Below are 15,461 nucleotides of genomic sequence, written 5' to 3'. Positions count from 1 at the left end.
ATCATGATTTTTAGGATGCGAACTACCTATTATTAGCGATGTGATTGCTGACAATTTCAATGTATTTTCCAAAATTAAATGAGTGTTAAAGAAAGAAACCGAAGTTGGACAACAATGCAAAATTCCAAAAGCAAAAGAGTGTCCAAAGGAAAAAGGTGTAAAGATCCATATATATCTCAAAGTGGGATCAAAGAAGAAGATACATAGAAAAACATGAAATTCTTTTCTTGCTATCATAACAAGGATATAGGAAGTTATTCGAGCAATGATTAACCTCCAAGAGTTGATTAAGTATCGCAAGTTTTGAAGAATGGAAAAGAGAGAAAATAAGAAAACACAAGGAGTGCTATGAATATGGGAAAACAAAGGTAAAGGATGATACGAGAAAGAAAATAGATACATACACATTCACATACATATACATACACATACACATATACACATACATACACATATACACATTCAAATACACATTTAAATTAACATACACATACACATTCATTTATTCATGTGTTAAACGTAGTTTTTTCTATTTTTTTGTGTGTTAAACACATTCATTGTTATTATTATTATTATTATTATTACAATTATTATTACTACTACTACTGTTGCTGCTATCATCATCATCATTATTGTTGTTGTTGTTGTTTATTATTGTTATTGTTGTTATTATCATCATCATCATTTTCCATTATTCGTGTGTTACATTTGTTTTTTCTGCTTCATGTTTTATCTGTGTATATGTAACACAATAATGTATGTGTATCAAGGAGGGACGGAAGCATGATTTCATAATAGGGTTGGCACGAGAAATTTAATATGTGTATATGTATGATAAATATGTAAACAAAACGAACCAAAAAACACTACGTTTAATACTTGAAAAATAAAAAATGACAACGATGACGATGATGATGATGATGATGATGATGATGATGATGATGATGTTGAGATAAGAACTTATGATTAAAAGATTATGGTGTGGAATATTTAAACTCATGGATCTTTAGATAGTTTTACAATAATAAGATTGCAGAATTAAAAAAGAAACATAACAACAAAATACAACATTAAATGTAAGCAAGTTTAAATATACTTGTTGAATCATAACATGGTTTGCATGCAAACACAAGTTAGTAAATGTTGAACAACAAAGTATAATAAGATAATGGAGATAAGGACACTTGAATTTCAATATCATGAAAATTACAAGGAAGATAAGATCAGACACACATTCTATTGATCAACATGACCATCTATTTATAGAAGCAAAAAGTACATGTTTTGAACTAGTCAATACAAAAAGTGAGATAAGGATAGGCGGACATACTTACCACATCTAAACTAACACATACAACCAAACACTCAATGTTAGCAAAAGCTGATCATTGTACTATCTCCTCGGATACACAAAAAGAAAAATCAACATCAGGTCTTCAGTAAGTCTCCTTCAACTTCGGTCATCATAACTTCTTCGCCATATCAAAAGAGACAACTCTTCGCATCTTCATCACCAAAGTCTTTGCAACAACAAAAGATCTTCTTAGCTGCCGAATGTCACTTTTATGTATCAACAAATAATGATGATGATAATAATAGAAATGGTAATAATAATAATAATAATAATAATAATAATAATAATAATAATAATAATAATAATAATAATAATAATGTTAATGTTAATGATAATAATAATAATAATAATAACTAGAGGGGTTTCCCGCGCGTTGCGCGGACGAACGTGTCATTTTGTGAGATAAATAATGAAGTACATTGCATAAATTAGTATCCACATTAAAGTATGTTGTTATTCTGTGTAATTTGCCAGAAAAACGCTATAAACATTGATCCAAAACATAAGCTTGTGCTGACGTTTAATTTTCACCGGATCAACTCATGGACTCCTCCCGAAAAATTTTGTCCAAAGCCAACCTATATACACAATTCTAAAAAATTTTATTAAAGCCGGTAAGCAACGGTACAAACGCAGACAACAATTTTATGTCATCGGAAAAACATCATTAGGTGCAAAATCGTCCAGATTAGATAATTTGCATACAATGAGATGTTATTTTTTATTTTATTACAAAACCTTTATTGGATGTAACCCAAATCTAACAGAAACCAGGAAGTGTGGAAATGAAGATCAAGATTCATACGAACAAATTCAGATGGAGATGTATCAATATTACATTTGATTTTGTTTGAGGTGGGTGGTTCCGAACTCCGGTCGCTTGAAGATGTTCCAAAAAGGGAAGAAGCATCTCGGAACAATATTGAAGCTCTATAAAAAAACACAACACAAATCATCAGAACACACAAAATAGAGGACGGGGGTGGAGAAGTTGTAGGTGGAACTTACTGATTTCTTTAAAGTTGTCAATTTTTTTTATCGTCATGAATCGGTGTATAAATGCCAAAAAAAACATTACCATAAAATAATGTCTACAAACATCAAAATTACATTAAAAATAGAAGTCAATAAAACCTTTTCACATTATAAACCCCTATAACTAATTAAAACAAAAATGAATATGTAGAAAGCAGATAGTGGTACCTTATTTAGTGCTTAAGAGGAGATTGAAGATGTTTTCCAAAACAACATACAGGTACTTTGTAGCTTCCATAAATCTGATGCAAACCACTGAATTTAGATGTACAACACTCCTTTATATTAAATTTGTTCCATGGGTTTATATGTACAAAAACTCCAATTAAAAGGATGTGTATAATAAAGAATCCAAAAATAATTGTATGAGTACACATCCGGAATCAACTAAAACATAAAATTGAGAAAAGATTAACCTTTAACAATAATTGACCTTTTCAATTTAATTGTTTCAAATGTTCTATTTTAATATCAGAACCACTTTCACATCTGTTGAAATGCATAATAATAATAAATAAATAAATAAATAAAATTAAAAATTTTAGTTTTCACATATCTATGATTTTAGGCCAGTTGAATTAAAAAAATAAAATAAGGTTTGTCAAAACTAATCGTTAGAAACTTGTAAACTAAATACTTACTTCTTCTTCTCCATCTAAGGAAGTTCGGTCTTTGTATATCTTTCCACTACCACCAGATAGCGTAAGGTATGTGAGCTTCAACATTACTCCCAAATCATGTTTCGCTCCTCAGTCGATTCATAATGTTCTTTTTCTTCTTAGCAGACCTTCAATCAGTAGCAAGTGATGCCCTGAATAGACTTACAATAACCCTCGTCTTTAGATACAAAGTGGATTGATATCTAACCATTGATACGTTGATTCTCCATTCCCGAACCACTATTGACACATACGATAATTAATATCAGAAACATACAAATCATGTGTAGAAACTTATAAAATTGATTCTCTTAAACATTTCATCGAACATATGGCATGCCAAATTGACCTAAAAATATATCGGGATGAAATTGCAATACCTGTGCAAGTAGTTTTTAGATTTCTGGTCTTAAGAGGGGGGAATCATATTGAAATCATCTGCAAATTAATAAAATACATGACTTAATGGGGAGAATACCTGTTAAAAATGATCACATAAAATAATCGATATCAGAAACCTATAAATCATGTGTGGAAACTTATAAAAATGATCACAGAAAGCTCAAAATCCTGTGTTCAGAACTTGAAAACCATCCATACATACCTTCAAAATGAAGACAAGCAGGAATTAAGCTTCGTTCTCTTCTTGTTATTGTTTATCCTTTCCAAGCAACTACTTGCCTTCATTGTTCCTATTCTCCACAAATGAATCCTCAAACATTACTTCTCAAATGCAGAAGAGACAGTAGTTTGTCATGGTCAGCAATAATCATCGATTGAGTGGAGGAAGACAAACAAATAAAATTATAGAAGTACCTGTAAGGCCCGGTAGCAGCATGCGATAATCTCTAATGGAAGATTGAGGGTTTTTTGATGAATCCTCTTTGGGAAATTGAGGGACAGTGGTGGAAACTTTGAGAGAAACAGTAATAGTTTGATGGTTGTGCTATTTTAAGAAGTTGCATACCCATTTATATAGATATTTGGAGGAAAACAAAAGCTCCATTGACCACAATGCCTTCGGTCACTGCCATCGGCAACCCACGCCTCGCACCACGTTGCTGCTTCCCTGTTGAACTACAGTGGATGAATCGATTGTGGTTTGGAGTAGCAGGGGTGAGACGACCGAAGTGATTAACAGAGAAAGACAAAAAGAAAATATGAGACGGTGGAGGGGCGAAAACCAAATCAATTGCAGAGAAAGGTTGAACGAAAGAGTCGATGGAGGTGAACCTGGTAAGAGATGCGATGGGAAGGATCGGGAAGCGGTAACCATGGTAGAGGAGAGTAACCCGAGGAACAGTACCCTGGTCAGGTACTGTTCCTAACTTTCATTTCCTTAATATATATATATATATATATATATATATATATATATATATATATATATATATATATATATATATATATATATATATATATATATATATATATATATATATATATATATATATATATAATAATAAATGGTAATAATAATAATAATATAAAAAACTGCATTTAATTCTATATAATCCTTTTATATGGAATGGTGTTTGGATGAGGTTGAAGTAGTTGTTGCATCCTCTACCCATACAACGTTGGTCCGTGTTTGAACTTCGATCATAACATTTTTAAAATTTTTTTGAGTTAGCGATATTTCGTCGGTACCGTTGATTTTAATAAGATGCTCGATCTCCGAAAATGTATTCAACACTTACAAAAAAAAACTATGTTTAACACACAAATAAGCAGAAAAACTACGTTTAACACATGAGTAAATAAATGTGTATGTGTGTATGTATGTATATATGTATGTATGTGTGTTTGTGCTTGAGTTGTTAGAATGAAGAAATTAATAACAATCCAAGTTAAATCTCAAATGCTACCATCAAAGAGGGTTAAACATAAAAAAAGAAAAAAAATTCTAAGGTTGTTGGTCATTTACGATTCAAAAAAACAATACATGAATGTTGCTATTTTGGAATAACCTTCGGATAAGAAGAGAATCAACTAGTAAATAGGTAAGATTATAAAATCAAATTAAAATTTGGAAATTTTGTTAGGATCGGATTAGATCTGATCATACGATCTTATCTGCGATCTACAAAACAATCCTATTACAGTGCGACTAAGCTTTCATAGATATATGATCAAGATCTCATTTTTTACGGTCTTAATTTTTAAAATTTAGTTCATTCATTTTTATCATATTTCGTATTAAAGTTTTAAAAATCATCAAATTATAATCTAATTTATCGAGACTAATTGCATGAAATTTAAGTATTTAATATTCTCTTTATCTCATATTTATTGTTTACTTATGATTTTTAAAGTCTTTATTCTTCAACTTTGATTTTAAATTATTTTTTTATATGTATAATATTTGATGCAAAATATATAAATAGATTGTTTTTAAAAATATATTTTTATTGTTATAAGTTTCATCAATTAATTTATAATACAAATAAAAATATTTAAGATTAAAATTGAAAAATAAAATATTTAAAAGTAAAAAAATAATAAATAAATATGAAAGGGAAGAATATTAACCAAAAGTCGAGATAAATTGAAAATTATATACGGAACGAGGGCACAAGGATAATGTTTCCGGGAGCGATGATGCTAACCGGCGCTGCAACCTTTCTTCACCGGTGTTCTCCGGCGAGGACAGTTTGCTTGGCTTCTCGAACCGACACCGATCAATTACGAGATCAACTCGATCAGCTTCACTATGAGGCTTCAAACACCAGAGCTAAAGGTAAACCTTATTGAATCCCACCTACAATCTTAGGTTTTACAATTGGATGCCACATACAATCTTCATTGCAAATCAAAGAGTTTCATATGGCTTTAAATGTAAATCATATCACATTTAGCTTCAAAAACATATGATCCTTTTAGGTAAACCCCTTGGCAACAAGCCTTCATTAAAGAAGTGATGAATATGGTTATCTCAGCTAATAAAGCAAGGCAGAGGCTGTTGCGGTTGTCTGAAGCAGCAGAGAAACTTCAAAGACAGGCAGCCATTAGCGTTCAAACTGGAAAAGAAAACGAGGCTAGAGATCTGCTATTCCAAAAGAAGAAGACTATGCAAGCTTTAGAGAAGACAAAAAGTCGAATCGAGTTGCTTGATGAACTCTCAACTAAGCTTATTGAGGTCTGTTCATCCATTAACCTTTTCTATCACCAATTTCGAGATTTAGAAGCTACATTCCATGTACATCACTTTTGAGTATTCATTTGATATTCCTTCCATCTGGTGTTAGGCAATATCTCTGCGAGAACAGCAGCTTGTTGGGACAGTTGGTCAAGATGTTGAAATTGAAACAGAAGATGATACATCTCCAGTTAGGGTTGTATCTCCACCTTCTGAAAAGGATTTGCTGAATTCTACTGATGATCAAGAACTGCAAGATAAAATCTATAACATTCCCACCGAACTTCAAGATTCTTTGGAAGTTCTTGATAGTGATAGTGACCTGATCAGTAGCTTGACCGAGTTGACTTCTTATAGAGACTTGTTGGATCGTATTGATCGGCATCTGAACAAAATTGAAGCTGACCTTATGACAGTTGTGAAGTTCTCAAGCTTGATTCTTGAAAGTGAGAAAAGCCATGAAAATGTGAAGGTGAAACAACTGGTGGGAATTCGTGATGCTGTTCGGGACCTTAGAAAAAGGTATAATCTACACTTTATTCAAGATGATTACTCCTGCTGAATATTTGACTTTTTTCTGCTTGCAGAATTGCTAACATTATGCAGAAAGAAGCAGAGATGAAATGAATATGTATAATCGTTATGATTTTGTTGCAGAAGGTTAGCATGTGATTTGTAAAGCCATTATCTCATAGATGAAATAAGCATTTTTAGGCATATTCTTCTTCCAAAAACTTTTCTGTGTGATTACTTCTGGAGAAATAAAAAATTTATGAGTTACAACACCAATTATGATTACAAATTTGATTTAGGGTTTTTTTCTTTGATTTTGATTTGGGTGTAATTTTGTTTTAGGTTTGACTTTGGTTTTGGTTATGATTTATTCCCATGGTAAAGTTATAGTTTTCGTCCTAGTGATATGCTGAAAATTACAAGTTTCGTCCATTCTTATATTTTGTGACGTTTTAATCCCTCAAGTGCATATGAAGGAATTGACAAACCCAGAGATTTGAAGAAAAGTTGTAGAATTATCGACTAATAGATGTTCTTCAACTCCAAATCTTGTCACACCCTTGGAAAGGTGAGGATAGTTTACTGAACTTTAAAATCACAACCAAATTTTCATAAAGTATCCGAAGCATAAATAACAAGAATGTAGACAATTCTCAAGGCGTTATTTTGTTACATCAGTTTGATACGAAAAGAAACCAAGTCCAAGCATCAAGTTACATCCTCATTCACGTAATCAAATCATCTCATTTGTCTCTCCTCTCTACTTTGAATGTCACCATATCCCGTCACTGCATACATAAGGCCCAACATTGAAACAAAATCCTGTCATAAAGCTTGAGTGATTACAAACTTTCATTGGAAACAAAATAAAAAGTTTAAAAGTGAGGTGGAAAGTGTGTCTGTGTCATTCTAAAAGAAAGCCTGAGTAATGCACATGTTGGTAACTCCATAAAACACACAAAATCCAAGATTGTAGTACAAATACTTATAGATGTATGTTATCAGCGGCAGATGCAGGCTATGCCTAGTGGGGAGTATGACCCCATTTGGAAGTAGGTACACCCTGTATATTTTAAAAAATAACCCTAATAAATCAATATTTTGTTGAAAAAGTTCATATATGGCACCCACTTTGCTAAACAAATCCAAAAAAAAAAATCCTTAAAAAATCAAATTTTTATTTATCTATTATTTTTTTTTATATATCTGCTGGATCTCTGTTAAGTTCGGTTCTGAATCTGTCACCGGATGTTATTGTAATGTATCTTCAAAATATAAACAAGTGCAATGCATGATATATATATATATATATATATATATATATATATATATATATATATATATATATATATATATATATATATATATATACCTTGTTTGATTCTCATCACCCAACTCGACTAGATAAGAATGAACTAGTCAAACTTCCCTATGGACTACCGTCTTTGATACAGTTGAAAGGTACAACCGCTACGACTGTGTATCATATAACCAATGGGAACCACAAGCCCCAATAAATTTAAAAAATAAATAAATATTTGAGGGTCACGTAGTTATTTTAAGTCTAATATGAATGAAAATCACTATAAAAGCATAAAACCGAACCATAGACATAGTCTAAGTGAAAATTAAAAAGATATAATGCAAGGACAATTTATTCTTAAATCTAAAAAAATCATGTTTGTTTTATATCAATAAAATGTATGTAGTTATAATTATTACATTTGATTTAAACTAAGAAATTAAATATATATTTTTTGTCTACTTGTCCTCCTACTAATATGAAATAATGACAAATGTTATATTTTGATAAAATTTATTCTAATAAATGAAGGGGTTTTTTTTGTCACATGTCACATTTGCATTCAATTTGCAAAATGTCATGTTTGGTTATTTTGAATTAATTTATTTTCCACATGTTATTTTATGAATTTTTTTTATTTAAATAAATTCAACATAATTCTTTAATGTAATAATTATAATAAATGTAGTAATAAATGAATATCAATTTCATTAATGGACTTACCTTTTTATTTCAAAATTCTCAAATTAAAGTTTATTAGTTTATTAATTTATTTTGTTTATTTATTTAATTTAAAAGATAAAAAAATCAATTTTAATAATTCATTATTTTTCTTATTTTCGTATAAATTCAAAAATATTTACATTTATATTTAATTTTTTTAATTAACCTATGTAATATATGAATCTTACACCTACTTAATAACAATTCAAGACACATATTATTATATTTTGATAAAATTAATAACAATTCAAAACAGATATTGATAAGATGATAAGTAAGCATGTGATCACCAGCCTAGCTGGTTGTGATGCATTATGGGTTATAGGTTTCAGTGAGTGAGATCAAGAGTTCAATTTTTGGTTGAGCACATTTGGAGGATTTTCTTTGGATTGGCGTGGGTTCGATTCTTCGTTCCCTTTGGTGGTGAGTGGTGCCCATCTTGGTGGCCCGTCAGGTATTCTTGATCCATCGGCTCGGATTACTCTTTATCTATTTGCTGGTTATTAAAAAAAATAAAAAATAAAAATAGTCGGTCCATTTTTAATACAAATGCTCATATTATCATACTAAGATTTTGTTGCCAAAGTTAATATTTCAAATTACCGAGTTTTTTTTTTCCACCTCGTTTTTGCCAATTACGAAAATTTTGTTACCACTGTCAACGATTTGTGCCGAATTTGAAGCGAGGAAGTATATACTATATATACAAGATTCCAGATAAAAATATCTGACATCTCCAATTCGCAACTTCAGTTCTCTTCGGGGTCATTCTGTCGTCATCACTCTTCCTTTTTACTGCAATTTTACATTTATATCAAAACCGATCCACCGCCTCCACCTCACTTCTCCTAATTTGGGCACTTCAATCAGTTTTAGGGTTTAATCGAAGAAAACCAAGGGACTGCTGTTCAGTCGAGTTTTCTGCTGATGCCGATCACATATCAATTCAAGGGGTATTTCTTCGTAATCCATACTACATACTTAATTTCTTGATTTAGTTCCAGTTGATTTATGAGCGTCTTGACTCTTGATTTTTATTCTACAATGGGTGATAAAATCCTTCTCTACTAGGTACATTTCTAAAGCGCACAAAAAAATAAGAACATAAAGATTGGTGAGATTTTCTGTTGTTTCGGTGAAAACTGTTGTTAAGTAATGGCAGTAGATCGTTTTCTTTTTTCGTATTCCTGCTGACATCGTAAATAGATTTTTTTGTTTTTTTTTTTTAAATTACATTTCCTCTTTCTTTCATTTATCCAATCTACAGTTTCTGAGCGCATCTTCTTTGTTTGATTACAAAAAACGGCTCTTTTACATTTGGGTACACTCAAAAACCCTAAATTTCCATTGAACTATACCGACCATGATCTATTTGCGCCTATATGTTGCTATGTTACATCTTTGACATAATGACATTCAAATATTTCTCAAATTTGTGGTTTCACTTTGTTTGTCATCAGCAGGGGTCAATTTTACTAGATTTAACAAATTACACACAATGGCTGATGAACCTGTGAAAGATTCCAATTCCGTATGGAGTAGAGAGCAGGATAAAGCTTTTGAAAACGCTTTGGTTGATTACCCTGATGAAGATGATGAGAATCGATGGGAGAAAATCGCTGGCGATGTTCCAGGGAAATCAGTGGAAGAGATTAAGCGTCATTACGAGATGTTAATGGAGGATTTGGATCGAATTGAATCTGGACTTGTTCCTTTGCCTTGTTATAGTTCCTCTCTGGATGATGACTCAGAAAGCCACGCGGGCAATGATGGTGGAAGTGGGACCAGTAAGAAAGCTCAGAACACAAGTGAATCCAATCATAATCATGGAGGTAAAGCCTCAAAGTCAGATCAAGAACGACGCAAAGGGATTGCTTGGACTGAAGATGAACACAGGTTAGTTATGTATTACATATTCCTTAAATTTATTGTGAGAGAATCAATATTCAATATTCAATAATTTAATATCCTCCTACTAAATATTCCTACTTATCCTCTACTCACCGGATCATGACAAGTGTCAAAATCAAAGAATAAGACGAGGAAAGATAATTAAAGTAGGAGGAAGTTTTATTTTCCATTTATTGTTGTTATGTTGGAATATGACTAGCGTTCCTTGAGTAAATAATTAGTATTTACTATTTAGTAACATAGGTTCATATATAATTAACAGAATATTAAATTCTGTTACAGGTTATTTCTTCTTGGTTTGGAGAAATATGGGAAAGGAGATTGGCGGAGTATATCAAGAAATTATGTGGTGACACGGACACCAACACAAGTAGCAAGTCACGCACAAAAATATTTCATTCGATTAAACTCCATGAACAAAGACAGGAGGCGATCAAGCATCCATGACATCACTAGTGTCAACAATGGTGACGTGTCGGTCCCACAGCCGCCAACAAACGCCAAACAAGCGCCAGGTGTCAGTATGTATGGCGGAACAACAATCGGACAACCGGTAGGACCAGCGGTAGGAACACCGGTTAGTCTTGCACCACCGCCACCACACATGGCTTACGGTGCACCTGCACCACCCAATATGGATCCTAGGGCATCGCGTCACAGATGATGAAGGGGAAGAAGGAAAGTTTTTTTAAAATTGTACAAACAAGAGTAGTAGCTAGGAATGGATCAACATCATATGTTGTGGTTTGACTTACGTGAGTAGAAATGATTCTGAATTTAGTTTGTTTTTATGAGATTAGTCTTTGATTATATTAATATTCTAATAAGACATATAGGTGAAGATTTTGCTTATTATATTAATTGTGTGCGTGGTTAAGTGACAGATATGTGTATTATTTGTTAAAGAAGTTGCTTGTTGTTGATATGCAACAATTTGCTTAGGGAAATTGACGTTGTGATTAAATAATTGTTTTATTCGGGTGGACGAAATAAAATCAAAATGTTGTTTACATTACAACAACAATGTTGGTGAGCATGCTAATTTAGTGTTATGCTATTTATTTTTTACTAAAATCATCAAATTTTGTTCAATATTTAATAGGAAAATAGGAAATTGTATTATAAAAATATATAATCATAATGATCTAAGTAGATATGTTGCTCATGCTCTACATGAGCCGTGTGCATCTGACTTAAGTGTTGTTTTTGTAAGTGTTGTTTTTGTTAAAAGATGCAAGTGAGATAATTCAATCCCTAATTTTCACAGACGGAGACGGATAGATAGAAACAGGAAAAAAACAAAAAAAGTAAATATGTGGACAAATATATAACAAATATATACTAAAAGAAGAAAATGACAGATGGCAGAAAGTGCAATGGACGGGAAAAAACAAAAAAATTAAATATGATGATAAACCCGGACTTTGCTCTGGACCGTTTTTTGTGTTTTTTATGAAAAAATATAAAAGTTTAGACCCTAAGGACCAAAATTGTCAAAATGGCTAAAGAATTAAAGAGGAAATTAGCAAGTTTTTAGAAAGGTAACCAATGTTGTCAATTCCTTAAAGTTTTGTGGCCAAACTTTGAATATAAAAAGTTTCTAAAAAATATAAAAATTTTGATTGCAATAATCAAAGATGTCAAAATGACTAAAAAATAAGGACAAATTTGACAAAAAGCATACATGTTCACTACTCCTAACTTTAAACTTTTTTTAATATATATACATTAATTTGAGATCTTTAAAATGAATTAAATATTAAATTTCATTTTCCAACCGTAAATATATACATTATCACTTTTATCTTAATAATTTTTTTTATGTAAAATATTGTTAATATATAAAGAAATAATTAAGTATGTATTATAATTGTTATGTTTTAATAGAATGATGTAATAGCAATGTGTTACGATTTTATGATTCCAATCAAGGTTGTAGAACTCGTTACTCGGTACCTGTTCGGCCAAGTAACGAGTACTCGAAGAGTATTCGGATTAAGAGGTAATATTTCCATTTAATAAATTGATTCATCCACTTGAAATGTATGTTTTACTAACTTATACGATAATTACTTAGGTGGTGTACCTAATGTGGACGAATCAAATTATTAAGTAGAAGCATCATTTTCCATTCGGATTCGGTAATTCATGTAAAATATTTTTCGGAAAATTATATATGTCAAAATCATAAATTAAAATCATAAATTGATTGAAATATATAACAAAATTAGATACATGTGAATACACAAACTGTAAAACGCATAATGGTTTCACTTCGTGATAATAAATCATTAAATATATTATACATATTAATCACTGGGTTGATCAAGTTTTATAATATTGTTCGCTTTAGCAAGGAGCCGATCAGGGAGTACTCGGATTCTGTGACTCACATCGGTAAGGGGCCAAATAATCGGTCAACTCGATGAGTTTTACAACACTGCTTCCGATACGTGATTGGAGCTAGACAAAAAGAAATTTAAAAAATAAATAAATAAACTTTGTAATAAAAGATTATCTTTGGTCCAAGGTTCAGTAAACTGATTTTGCAAGTTGAGTCCAAACTAAACTAATAAGGTTGGTCCGGACACTTGACATTGTCTCCTTCTTTCCGTTAACCTCTCTCAAGTCTCATGTGTCTTGCTCATAAGGGCATTTACTCTTTTTACGACACTCGCTTACATACTCTTACCGACATTTACCTTATCTACCCAAAGAAAAGAGTTTCAACATTGATCCTGAATGTTTGGCAAGAAGAAGCAAAGATAATCTTGAAAAACAAAACAATTTATGTGATCATAAACTTGTTATAAACTTCAGAAGTTGTGTTTTTTTACAAAGTTCTTGTCAATGTGGAACATTCGAGCTCATGGATGCGATTTAAATATGCAAGTTAGTTATGTTATTGATCATAGGGCCATGGGGGAATGATAATGACTGAGCTTATATGGAAATATTTATTGATATTTGTGGTTTTCTTTGAGTTTGATTTTTCTAATTTGTTTGTATGATATACAAAAGGTAATCCAAGCATGTTCACAGCAAAGATGTGCCATCAGGTACGCTTCTCTAAAGCTCTAGGAAGAATGTATAGATGTGGATTTGTTGACGCGGGTTGTAAGTTTTTTAGGTGGTGTCGTCGATTTGTCATTCCTTCAATGCAAGTGGTTTAAGTGGGCTATGGAAAATTAGTTTGAGTGGCTTTTAGAAACCGAAAGAAACTTTATCTATTTGTTTTGTGGGTCATGCACCTCCTTTTTATTTAATTTTCAAAGAAAATAAAAACAAGAGGCATAGCATGCATATATGCAACCGTGATATTTTATTTATTTGTTTTTTTTTCTACATAAGTTTGTATACATATATATCAAAAGTACATTACAATTCATTCTCCCACTCAATGTTATTTTTTTTCTTTTCTATATAAATGTTATTTTGGAACAAAAAAAATTGTTTTGAGTTAGCAAAAGTTTATTTTAAAGAAAAAATATTATGTTTTATTTTATTTTATATTTTCAATTTAATTAAATAAAAAATGATTTGATAATTTGACAAACGGGTTAAGGGGGTTGGAAAAGATAGAATTTCTATATGTTGCGGGTAAGGAAAGATTTAGAGAGAGAGAGAGAGAGAGAGAGAGAGAGAGAGAGAGAGAGAAAAAGAAAGAAAAGCTTATATGGAACTAATGTGACAATGAGTTGAGTGGATTGGGAGGGAATGACTCCCTCCACCCTAATGAAAAAGTAAGATCTGAAAAATAATATATGTCTTGGGTGATGATATGGATCTTTAACCTAACTCTAATTCACATTTGTCACAGATACACAAAAGATACATACCTCACTCTCAAACATAAGTATAAACTCATTTTAATTCTTGTAATTTAATGTTTGTATTTATTTTCCTTTATGATTGGGTACAGTAAATACAAAAGTTGTTTCCATGTGCTTATCATAAAGGGACCCTATCATAAGTATTGCTTAAGGCTCATACATGAGAATATGAAACTTATTTGGAAGGGGACTTTATAGGGGCTTGTTATGGAATTGTGCAATTTCTTGTATTGTCCCACATTTTGAAAAAAAAAAACTAGAGGAGCTAAGGATGCATAATCAATAAGGGTTTGAATGGTTAAAATGAATTCCATCAAAAACACTTGGTCAAGTCACATTTTATAGAAAGAGCTTATATTGATGTGTTATTGAACAACATTTATGAGGTGTTTAATAGCAAATTGATTGATGGAAGAGACAAACCAATAATAACTTGTTTGGAATACATGATGGAAAAAATGGCAAATATGCAAAAGGCTATTTATAAGGCCAATAGACCCTTGACAACAACAACTTACATTTTATATGGTATTCAAACCCAAGTCAATTAATACAGTGTAGTATACTATGTGAATTCCAAGTATTGGCTTAGTGGTCCTTTGATGAGCAATGTGTAGTATATGTTAGTATTATAAGTTTCTCATGTAGGAAGTGGGTTGTAAGCGCATGATGTTGCATTCGATTAGGATATGACAGAAAGTCACGAGCATGTAGGAATGTAGAGAGTTGGTTAAGTGTTGCTAGCTAAAAACATGGTAAATACGTATGCATTCAAGATAGAACAAATTAGAGGTAAAAGAATGTGGCCTAGAAGTGATTTTCCAATCTTATTTTCACATGCTGGTTGGAAGAGCTAAAAAGAAAAGAAATAAAACACAAGATGAGATTGCAAGTTAACACATGGTAAAGAAAAAATAACAAGTAATCAAAAAGATTACAAACCAAGGAGCTGTGAAGGTGTTGGCTCATCTAATGGAGTTCCAAGGTAGAA

At 31.4% G+C, this 15,461-nt stretch overlaps 2 protein-coding genes and 1 long non-coding RNA gene across 17 annotated transcripts; 2 read left to right on the top strand and 1 right to left on the bottom strand.

Moving 5' to 3' along the window:
* Positions 1 to 1,173: 1,173 nt before the first annotated feature.
* Positions 1,174 to 4,280, bottom strand: LOC145038396 (uncharacterized). Of its 11 annotated transcripts, none has more exons than XR_013679350.1 (8): positions 3,865 to 4,280; positions 3,653 to 3,771; positions 3,429 to 3,526; positions 3,031 to 3,288; positions 2,558 to 2,631; positions 2,193 to 2,445; positions 1,873 to 1,932; positions 1,174 to 1,547 (listed from the first exon to the last, which is right to left on the bottom strand). It is a non-coding gene; the product is annotated as an uncharacterized LOC145038396 (long non-coding RNA). The 11 variants fall into 11 exon arrangements; XR_013679355.1 differs by lacking the exon at positions 1,873 to 1,932 and having other exon boundaries at positions 2,193 to 2,284; positions 2,363 to 2,445; XR_013679348.1 differs by lacking the exon at positions 1,174 to 1,547 and having other exon boundaries at positions 1,582 to 1,932; positions 2,193 to 2,284; positions 2,363 to 2,445.
* A 1,313-nt stretch (positions 4,281 to 5,593) lies between these two features.
* Positions 5,594 to 6,976, top strand: LOC145041474 (forkhead-associated domain protein). Of its 2 annotated transcripts, none has more exons than XM_078989572.1 (4): positions 5,594 to 5,788; positions 5,988 to 6,187; positions 6,297 to 6,709; positions 6,775 to 6,976. In XM_078989572.1, the coding sequence occupies exons 1-4, from the start codon at positions 5,632 to 5,634 to the stop codon at positions 6,812 to 6,814; spliced, it is 810 nt and encodes a 269-aa protein (XP_078845698.1). In that variant the 5' UTR covers positions 5,594 to 5,631; the 3' UTR covers positions 6,815 to 6,976. The 2 variants fall into 2 exon arrangements, with proteins under 2 accessions (XP_078845698.1, XP_078845699.1); XM_078989573.1 differs by having other exon boundaries at positions 5,594 to 5,794; positions 5,938 to 6,187.
* A 2,471-nt stretch (positions 6,977 to 9,447) lies between these two features.
* LOC145041473 (transcription factor SRM1-like) lies at positions 9,448 to 11,498 on the top strand. 4 transcript variants are annotated; one of them, XM_078989570.1, is made up of 4 exons: positions 9,448 to 9,679; positions 9,994 to 10,047; positions 10,190 to 10,622; positions 10,920 to 11,498. In XM_078989570.1, exons 3-4 carry the CDS (start codon positions 10,225 to 10,227, stop codon positions 11,299 to 11,301), a joined length of 780 nt encoding a protein of 259 aa, XP_078845696.1. In that variant the 5' UTR covers positions 9,448 to 9,679; positions 9,994 to 10,047; positions 10,190 to 10,224; the 3' UTR covers positions 11,302 to 11,498. The 4 variants fall into 4 exon arrangements, with proteins under 4 accessions (XP_078845696.1, XP_078845695.1, XP_078845693.1 ...); XM_078989569.1 differs by having other exon boundaries at positions 10,187 to 10,622; XM_078989567.1 differs by lacking the exon at positions 9,994 to 10,047.
* Positions 11,499 to 15,461: the final 3,963 nt, after the last annotated feature.

This window comes from Lactuca saligna, chromosome 4 (genome assembly GCF_052625555.1).
Source record: "Lactuca saligna cultivar CGN05327 chromosome 4, ASM5262555v1, whole genome shotgun sequence".
In the NCBI taxonomy this organism is placed as follows: domain Eukaryota; kingdom Viridiplantae; phylum Streptophyta; class Magnoliopsida; order Asterales; family Asteraceae; genus Lactuca; species Lactuca saligna.
Note: the sequence above shows the minus strand (reverse complement) of the source record. Positions and strands in the feature narration are given on the sequence as shown.